Source organism: Barbatula barbatula (assembly GCF_947034865.1).
Source record: "Barbatula barbatula genome assembly, chromosome: 4".
Classification (NCBI taxonomy): Eukaryota; Metazoa; Chordata; class Actinopteri; order Cypriniformes; family Nemacheilidae; genus Barbatula; species Barbatula barbatula.
Genome location: NC_136768.1, coordinates 5118833 through 5129380, shown reverse-complemented (window position 1 = coordinate 5129380; position 10548 = coordinate 5118833). Strand labels below are relative to the sequence as shown.

At 38.2% G+C, this 10548-nt stretch overlaps 1 protein-coding gene across 1 annotated transcript in view; it reads right to left on the bottom strand.

Moving 5' to 3' along the window:
• Window positions 1–700: 700 nt before the first annotated feature.
• tmem178bb (transmembrane protein 178Bb) overlaps window positions 701–10548 on the bottom strand; it is a 58609-nt gene continuing 48761 nt past the window's right edge. Inside the window, exons 4-5 of the mRNA XM_079454105.1 lie at window positions 6594–6731; window positions 701–4167 (exon numbers count right to left, since the gene is read on the bottom strand). Coding sequence (XP_079310231.1) covers window positions 3917–4167; window positions 6594–6731 — 389 coding nt within the window. The 3' untranslated portion in view covers window positions 701–3916. The remainder of the gene's footprint in view (window positions 4168–6593; window positions 6732–10548) is intronic.

Below are 10548 nucleotides of genomic sequence, written 5' to 3'. Positions count from 1 at the left end.
ATCCTTTAGTTGAAGGCTAATTTGAGATGTCAATATTTAGAGATTGATCTATTATTAGATCATATCTGCCTTATTGTTAGGAAAAATTACTTCATGGCACAGACAACTTTTTGACCATTTTTCATGAAAAAAAGTATTTTTTTGACCCAAGTCATCCAAAGTGGCGTCTCAACTCATCGTCTCCAGAGGGTCTGGCTGTCTTACCTCTAAACAAGAGGCAGCATTCATAATCCGCGTCAGCTACAGCAGCACACATCCTCTATAAGCAGTCATTAAATATTCATTGCTCTTCAAACACAGGCTTTCATCTAAGAGCTTGTTGTTGTTTTGCACTTTATAAGCCAACATATGGGATACAAGAGCTAGTTAGTAATTGCGTCTATCAAACTGGCTTTACTCAGATGTTGCTTGCTGTTATCACATCCGATGAATTTTTCATCCTTGTACATTTCTGCGTCGACTTTGCTCGGATCTGTTTTCAGCGGTTCGCACAGCTGATCAGATAATGATGTCATTATAGTTGTTGCAATGGCGATTCCACTTGCTTAAAATGTCAGGGCGGGAACTTTGCTGATTGTTATGTCACGCCTGAGAATTTCAGTTTTTTTGTGTAGTGTCTTATTTATAGGCAGCCACAGGGCACATTGCCAAATTCAACAATAAAATGCAAGTACAGTTGAAAAGTAAAAACAATACAGATAAACACAACAATGAGATTTTATTTTGTAATGATATTACATTCCACAGTTTTAACATTTTCCAGGATTTTCTCTTTTCTTTTAAGCTTATTTTTTTACAGTTTTATATTTTTTCAGGTACTTAACAGACACGTTACTGTTAAAAAAGATACGATCCCATAAAAATGAAAGTCGGAGTTGTACCAATCCTGTTGCATTTTTCACTTATATTTTCAGTTTGGAACAGAAAAAAACCCCACTCATGTTTAAATGTACCCCACCAAACAAAACAAACAAAAAACAAGAGATGCTACTGACTATTGGCTGTAATGTAAACACATTTGTATGAATTTAATGTATCAGTTGTTATTTGGAAACTGTGATCCTGAGCCCATTCACACCCTATATGCCTGATGGTTCATTTTCTAAATTTGAGAAGATTCTTTAACAGTGCCCATTCTATGGTTAATTTCCATTATTATAACTATATGTGTTATAACTTATGTTATAACTATAGTCATTGCCATAGTTTCATGTTGAAATGTTTCACCATGAAACAATGATCCATACAAAGCTTATAAAACACAAGTTACTACATGTGTTCTGTCATGAACTTTGTCTAGGATGAACGACAATCCAATCATAAGAAATATTTATTCTTGGCATCTAATGCGAGCATCTGACCGTCAAGTATTCTTTAATCTCTTTATACTCCGTTATGGTCAACCCTTGTTTTCCTATTTGTAGAATTATATGTTTGAAGTGAGTAATTCATTAAAGTGTGAAAGAATTTTACGGAGAAGGTTTTTGTTTTATTTGTAAGATGCAAAACGTAAAACAGATTGCTATTACATGTTTATTCAAATGATTTCTGTTTCTACAAGGACTCCGTACTGTGGAAAAGACTGAAATTCATGGGTTGTGTTTTATGACAGCATGGTAGATTCGTCCTCAGGGGTTTCTTTAAGGAAGTGTGAAAAATCTTGTGGAGTTCTTTATAAGTGTGGCTGGATGAGTTTGTGTTAATTCATAGCCAACAGCATTATCAGCATGCATCTCTTGCAGATAGATGCACCTAGATGTGCCTACTCTCATTTGAGTGTTCTCATTGAAGACTACTGAACCCTTTTTCCATGAATACAAAGTTACGCTATAAAAAGGGAAGAATTTATAGTGGGAACCAACAGAATTCTTACATCTTTTGGCTCTTATGATCTGGTTAGACAAGTAATTTGTTTCTTTCTTCTCTCAACATAGTTTCTATAAAAACAGGAGATATTGTTTTTTATAGCCAATAGTCTCTTATTTACATAACAAGCTAATGGGGTCTTTCAGTATGCAAATACCCATAGTAGGGTAAAATATGGACAACCTAGAAACGGTCTATATTTGATACAACCATGTGTTGAAACAACCCATCAAAGGATCATATAAAACCAAAGATTGGGTTTGTCCGTATTTTACCCAACCCAGTGGTTGTAGGGTGTAGTCAGAGAACGAAGGCGAACCAGATGCAAGCAGATCTTTTTGGAAAATTTCTGCTTGTAGACACCTGTAAACATGGTCTTCCGGCAGATCAAAATTTTCTTATTGCAAACGAATTGCCATGACTAAATGTGCATGGTGACCTGCCAGCAACTTATGGTGAATGTGTCTCTTTGTGGCACACTGCTATATGGCTGATTTAGTTTTGGAATTTCTCCTGCGTGTGATATGTGATTACTAAAAATTCTGTGTTTTAAATGAATGCTATAGCAACCAGGGACGTAAGAAGATTACAATCAGATCACCATGAGCATCACAGGTGAGCTCTGATCCGAAGGAACCATGAACATGTTGGCTTTAAGATTGTTTTAAGCTTGTGCTTCACTCAACCACATCATTCATCTTCCATTTTAAGTCTCGTTATCAGGAGGCATTCATGCACCACATCCGTTTTGGGAGTTCACTTTGAGTAAAGGGACACATGGTTAAAGTTTTCAGCGCGGAAAGCTTTCTGAGGAAAGTCAGCGTGCATTCCCATCAAATGGAAGAAATTTCTAGACAAGCTTAAGGCAGTAGTAGTGTGATGTTGGGGTGTCTTTTGTCTGTGAATGATACGTCAGATATGTCTACGGGGACTAAGCGTTCAAGTGCACTAAAACAGGATATGGCATCTTTCTTTTCCAGTAATTCTCAGTTCAGCAAAGAGCCTACCTGATTTCCCCCAAGGCAGGTTTTTGATTTGATGCTTTGTAATATTTTAGCATTACAATACTTTTATTGTCCTTTTTTCCTATGGAGACCTCAAACCACTCTCACACACATACCTAGAGCTCACCGGGTAGAGAATTCACACGCTCGGTCACGGTGATAACTCTACATACTAGAAAACAAAAAGCACATGGTAAAATGTTTTTTTTTAGTTTGATACCGGATGAATAAGAAATAAACAGAAAGGAATGCAATTTTGAAAAAACAAGTCAAACGCTTCAAAAATGTCTTTCCGGATAGGATTTTTCTCTTCAGGAATATTATAAGTATTACTTTTTTCTTTAAAATTTGCTGTACAGCGATAGCAATATGTCACGAGCAGGCATTTGCCATTCCTAAAGTCTTCAAGAGATGCTCATTCGTGCAAAAACCAATCCTTTAGCCAGATGAATTGTAAGACACCACTAGAGCCCAAGACTAATTTAAATAATTCCACAGTTTAACCACAACAGATCCAAAGCAGATCCCGGTTGTTGTCTTGTCACATGTGAATTGTCTGAGCTTTTGGGCTTGAAACATTGGCACCGGTCTCCATACACTGCTGACAGAGCAACTACACGTGCTTCTATCCAGTCACGGAAACCATTAAAGTTTGGCAGTTTCTAGGCATCATTGTACGTGTAAACATCCTTCCATCCATGTGTCAAATGTTGTCCGAATCAGCTTTTCTTTTCTGTTGTTGAACAATGTGCAAGTTCCCCCTTCCATTTCATGTTATCCTTTTGCTTACGATGTCACACTGTGTTCTTGTGCAATATCTCAACAATGGAGGCTCACCAACATCTTTACAAGTAGCCATGTCATTTTTTAATTTTTTTAACTATCAGAACACTCAGACACATGGTTAAAAAATGGCCCGTTTGGTGAGATTAGAAATTATTTATATGAATATACGACTTTAAACTTCAGTTATGGTCTTTTTATGTTTCTTTTTTGCCCCCATTGTCCAGCTCCATGTAGGGCCTGGGGGTTTCAGGGGCTGCCCCTTAACACACGGTCCCGTTTTCCTGGCGGGACTTGGGGCATGTGGAACGAGGAATCGGCTGTACGGAGGGTGCCAGTGTACAGAAGAATCCAGCGATGAGAGACAGACCCAAACCGCCCCAAGCGCAGAACATGGACCAGCCGTAACCGTGACTGATGTCATCTGGGAGGCCGTATATGTAACGCGGGTAACGGGACAGCTCGAAGTTGATTCCTGCCACGCAGGTGCACAAGGAAATGATGCAAAATGTGCCTGGAGAAAAGAAAGATAAAATAATTATGCAGATTAGTTTGATAGCGTTTTTTTTGCATTGTTTTGTACTGAAGTGTCTACATAGGCAGCTGATTTTTAAGACCACCGTAAGTGACCTAGTTGGAATGCACTACATTGGCAGCTACTCTGTGCATCTGCCTCATAAATGTAATCATTTGGAGTTTAAAGTTATGCTGTAATCGTAAAAATGTATTGCACACAAATATATTGGTTAAGAGTTTAATGATATTTAGATTTCATTTTTTATGAATGCAAATCAGTATTGATTTATCATCATTTAGTCATCATTTACTCACCCTCTTGTAATTTCAAACCTGTATGCCTTTCTTTTTTTGCAGAACACAAAAGAAGGTATTTTGAAGAATGTTGGTAACTGAACAATGGTGGTACCAATTCACTATTGTTTGGACACAAAACCAATGAAAGTCAAAGGAAACCGTTATATTGATAGTCGATACACAAAGCAAAACTAGCACTGGCAAAATAGTTTTTCGCTCACTATAAAATTAAGTCGAGTTAAATATGTATTAATAGTTAGTCACGATTGCTTGATTGTTTAAGTAGAGATAATATTAGGGCAGGGCTCCGGACTAACTTTTTACTAGGAGCACTGTAGCCCCTGACTTAAATTTTTGGAGCGCAAGTAAAAAATGTCGAGGTGACAAACACACACAGCCTGCACTAGAGGCGGGCTTGCATTGAAATATCAACAAGAACAAATTCAAATTTGCAGGTCGCACATGCCTCTCCCGAAAACTGGTCGCAAACCAGTCGCAGTCTGGAGCCTGCGTTAATGGACTCCACAAGCTATAATCTGACCTGTAGTGCTATTTCTGTCTTTACTAAATTAGTATCCTAATTGACTTTTTAATTGCCATATCATTACTGGAACGCAGGGCATGGCATTACTCCATATTAATTGCGGCACCTCTGTGGCGCCGGCGCTGTGCGGAAGACTGACGGAAAACGAGTCTCTTCCGCCGCTCGCCAGGCATTGACGGCACATCCAATTGTGCAATAATGAGGCTGTGACTGTGTTGATTGATGCGGGCATCTCCATATTGAGGGGATGGGATTCAAGAGTATGCTCGGCGCATGTGAACCATATTAGTTGCCGGAAGAAAATGTATATTGCGTAATTGCTTTAATGTCGGCTTGCTGGCTGTCAGTCAGTAATTAATGCAGTCTCGGGATTACTTGTGTAAGAAATGTATGTTCAGTTAAGAGTCCCAGAGAGTGGGTGTTAAAGTTGTACACCGATTTTAGTAGCCTGAGAGCATTTGAGAAAATAACTTAATAAGTTGAAATATAAATTGTCCTTTGCATTTAGAGGGAATAGTACCACTTGTATCTTCGACTGGTGCCAGATGAGACTATAATGTTATTAAGAATGTGAGGTGTTGAAATGTATGATTATCGGCCTCAGGTTAGTTTCATACTTAAGATATAATAAAAGTATTTAAAAAATAATATTTGCAGAACTTGTATAAATATGTCGTGATTCTGCCGTATCATGTCATGTTTCTCTTGGTTTAGTGGCAAGATCATGACAGAACCTCAGTTTGTGTTTTGAGAGAGGCATTTATGACCCTTATTGCCTTCCATAGTCTCTCTCCAATCTCGTGTCTATTCCCGCCCTCTCGTTATTGCTTGTCATTGATTTCATGCCCAACATGCCCCTCTTGATTTGATCCCTCATTTAATGCCGTCCTGTCTTGTGCTGGTTCATTGTGATTGTGTGGTGAGTTTCTGCGTCTTGTTAGTCTAGTCTAGTTTATTGTAGTTTTGTAGTTCTTGTAATGAGTTTATTTTTAGTCTTGTTAAGTGTAGATAGTCTTGGTCCTGTCTCGTCATAAACATCAGAATAGAGATGATAAAAGAGAAATAGAAATGTTTGTGCTAAAAAAACTATTTTCCAGCATCCAAGAAAAGAACTTTACTTTATAGGGCTGTCTAACGATTAATCGCTTCCAAAATAAAAGTTTCTATAGTATAGTGCAAATTCATTTTGAATTCATAAACACACATGTATTCATATTTAGAAAATATTCAAATGTATTTCTTTATATTTACCAACTATTTAAACTATATATACATCTTTATTAATTGTATGCATGTATTGTATATAAAGTTTATTTAAATACACAATTTATATGCACAGTACACAGACATAAACACAATCTTTTATTCGGCATGCGATTAATCACGATTAAGTGTTAGACAGCCTTAATACGTTTTCATTTTTAACTATATAATATACTTTCAAAATATACATATTTAGTGATTCTTATGCCATCTGCTTTTTACAACGTACTCATTTTCCTACATACAATGCCCTGTGTTTACTGTCTTTCCTTCATAAACAGCTGCTACTGTGCATGGCAGTTTTTTTGGAAATGACTCACCGCCCATCAGGAAGAGCAGTCCCGCCACGTACTGCATGAGCCCGCGGTCCCAACAGCATCCCAGCATTCCAATGATCCAGCCGAACAGGATGATGGCCACGGCCATTCCCATGAATCCTGCGGTCATTCTCCGCAGATCTGTAGGCGTCGAGAAAGAAGGCAAGTTAAACACGGTGACTCAGAGCTTATAGGGGGCACAGCGTGTATTAGGTGGGTTAGATGACTCATTGTCAATGAGCGTGCTTAAGTGCTTCTGTAGACCCCACATGGCTGTGGTTTTCATGTGCAACTTTGCCCGGGAGAGAATTACCAGTCAAAGGTTTAGACTAAGATACTTTTTATTATTACTTTTTACTGCATCCTTTGATATTAACACATTTTAGGATAATGGAAATGACTGCATGCCTTAAGCATAAACCTTTAGTTAAAATGGATTTGAGGTCATTTAGTCAAGTGTGTTCAAACTTTTGACTTGTAGTGTATTTCGCAGAGCAAACAAGTCACAAACTAAAATGACTGTCCAATATACAGTAAACAAAGTCTATAAATAATGCAGTGATTATGGAGGAGATTTGAAAAGTCTTGTAGTGTTTTCCAGCCATTAGTTTGCTCTTTTAATCTCACAGTTGAATTCTCAGAGCACAGAAGAGGTGGCTGGCCCAAATCGCTGGGCACGGCAGCTTACACCAGCCAGAAGGGCACGGAGATCACCCTAAGGCCGGGCAGAAATTAAAATGAAGATAAAGTGTTTTAAATTAATTTGATTTTTTTTTTATCAAAGCAATATCAAAGAGCGCTGAAATGTCAGTTGTTTATGGAACGGCAATTCATCAGTCCCGCATTTTTCCGGCAGGGGCTTCAACAGCTTTTTATTACATGGCAAGTGACGGATTTCATAAGCCTGCCTGTCTTCAGTTCCATTTGTGTCTCATAAAATGTTGTGTGAATGCTTGTTGTGAGTGTTTCATAGTGCTATAGGGGTTTTACTTTCCGGTCCTTAAACCGGACTCCGTTTCACCCCTAGGCCACGCTTTTATCAGCAATCATCTTTTAGAGCAACATTTGGATATTAGTGTTACAGCAACAAGTGATGCATAGATCTCACTCAATTAAACAGGAATATAGCAAATGTCATGTACTACATGTGCTTAGCGTGAGTATCGATATTTTAAAGTGCACTATGTTAACACGCGATACGGCAATGATATTCTGTCATCATAAATCAATATTTGATAAACGTCATAAACATAGATTCACAAAGAGGACTACAGAGAGAGGTCAACGTTGACTTCACTCAATCATTTCTATTTAAAAATACGTTGGGTATATAAGCGAAGACAACTAAAGGCAAATACAATAAGAAAAAGTAATTAAACTTATCATATTTCTCTCTTATGATAACTACTCGCTACAAAAATGCAGTATTGTAATCTACAGTATATAGGGATGTAATATAGTTTCGCCCATATTTGTCTATACGTGCCTATTCCCACAGCTACCGCTCTCAAACATAATGTGTTTAAATAAGGCACACGCTTCTGACCTTTAAAACACGAGAGTGATTTTCAAAGACCGAATCAGGCTGAAAAACATCTCGCCACACATTTCCAGGCCAGATTACATGGAAACAGACATATATTTTTAGGTTTGAATGATGGAGTACTTGTTACATAATAATATAGCCCGTGTTGTACATCGAGCAGCGTCAGTCAGAGCGTAGGCACATTCTGAAACAATAGGCAGTTATGTATGGTCAGGTAAATTGCGATAGATTATACAGGAATTATATCCGTGGCAGGCAGCGTGCAACAATTTAGCCTCGCGGCCCTTATTTCTCAGCTGTCGAGAGAAATGCACAAATTTCTTTTGACACAGGAAGCCTGTCGTCTCATATTATGGAATGCCATTTGCCACACGTTAAGAGGAATTGTGTGGCGAGAGCAACCATTGTGTTCTCTCTGGATGCTGTACATGCATACTAAAGCACTTGTCAGCATATATCCAAATCTGTTTTACTGTTGAGACGAGTAGAAAAGACTACAAGACTGTTGAATACTACTGACAGCTATGCTGGAAACAGGCCAGAGGAGTCTCTTTGGTTAGACCTCTGCTTTGTTTGATATTCTTGTCGTTTCTTATATCTCTGTGTTTCTTAACCTGCTGGGCTTCACGACGTGTCAAATTCTGCCAGTTCTTTGTTCTCGGTGTTCTCATGAACGCTGAATGAGAAAAGACAGTAACCGCTCCACTAGCGAATGTGTGCTTTCAAAACCTCAGAGGTCGGGGATGTATAATTATGTGTGCCAAAGGATTAGATTTTGTATTTAGTAAGTGAGAATCAAAGAGAATGGAGAAAAAAGCATTGTGGTTTCTGCATTCGAAACTAAAATGGAATTTTTCAGTGTGGGATATGCCACGAACGCCCAAAATGAGGGACAGCTGCCTTGGGGCTTGAAACTGACATCATCACACTTCATCAAAATGAAACCAACTACGGTACTGTGCTTTTCCATACGATCTGCCATTGTTTTCAGTGATGTAAAGTATACGGAGATCCCGAGATGTTAAAGCCTTATTTCTCCGAGTCGCCTTTTTCATATGCTGGAGCTATATTTCCAAAAATATAAAATTTCAAAATATAAAAAAATCAAATTTTACACAATTCCCTGAATGTGAATGAATCGCAGAATTTATGCATAATTGCGCATCTATTTCGGCATTCGCACAAGGGCCCAGTCTTTAAACAGCCCAGTCTTAAAAGCTTTCTCTCTGTAAATGTTATAATCCCTCTAATGGAAGTACGTTTAGTCTCTACCTAACGTTAACTAAGGCTAATGTGAGATGTCATTGCATGGTGGGTGACATCATAATACAGATTAGGAATGAGATTGTGGCAATTAAACAGCTGTGTCCATTGTGCAAAAAACCTGGGATCCTATGCTTACCAAATGTTATCATTTGAGAATATGTAAGAGCCACTTTGAAGCGATAGCTCACCAATAAATAAATATTCTGTCATCATGTTGTCCGAAGCATATATACACGACTCTGCATTTCTATGGAACACAAAAGAAGATATTTTGAGAAATGTTCAAGGTTTTGTGTCCATCCAATGTAAATCAATGGGAGCCAATGTTATGTGGTTGCCAATGTTATGTGGTTGCCATTGTTCTTCAAAATATCATCTTTTGTGTAATGCAGAAGAAAGAAAGTCATATAGCTGTGAAATGACATGGGTCTTGAAAGAACTTTCATTTTTGGGTGAACTGTCACTTTAAGAACCGATTTGTTGACTTTTGACACTGTGAATGTTAACATGTTTGGTGTCATCTCAGCCAAGCCAGACACCAAGAGCCTTCCCAGTCCACCATTCGGATGTCGTCCAACGTGTCTCGAGTCATATGGCAACATTGTTTACAGGCAAATAGAATCAGAGCGTGAAACGCAAGACCTTTTTTATCTGTGACCTTTTCAAGATGGTGCTTTGGAGAGTGGCATCATTGTTAGAGGAAAAGCTTTGTCTGGAGTGAGATGGGTTTCAGAAGGCAAATGCAAATTCCAGTGCTAGAGAACAAATGAAATCATAACAGTGAGCGCAGTGTTCATATCGCCTGCCAAATAATTAAGTTTATTTTCAATGCTTTGACAGATTCCTATTTTCACAGAACGTAAACGTTTAGATGTGACTCAGAGCGGATGGTGGCGATATGTATTAGTTTGAAGAAATGTCGGGCGAAAGCGAGAAAAGTGCTTTGGTTTTCTCATTTAATTGCATATCTCTTGATGTCACATTTGTAAATGTGTTTTGTTTGTTTATTATATAATAAGTTATTAGCCGGTCCACAGAATGCAACTGTATTGTCCTGACTGTTTTACCAAAAATGTTTTTTACAACCTCATCTGTCTAAGGAGTCCCCCCCAGTATTGACTGACAATAAACGTCTTTCATCTCCAA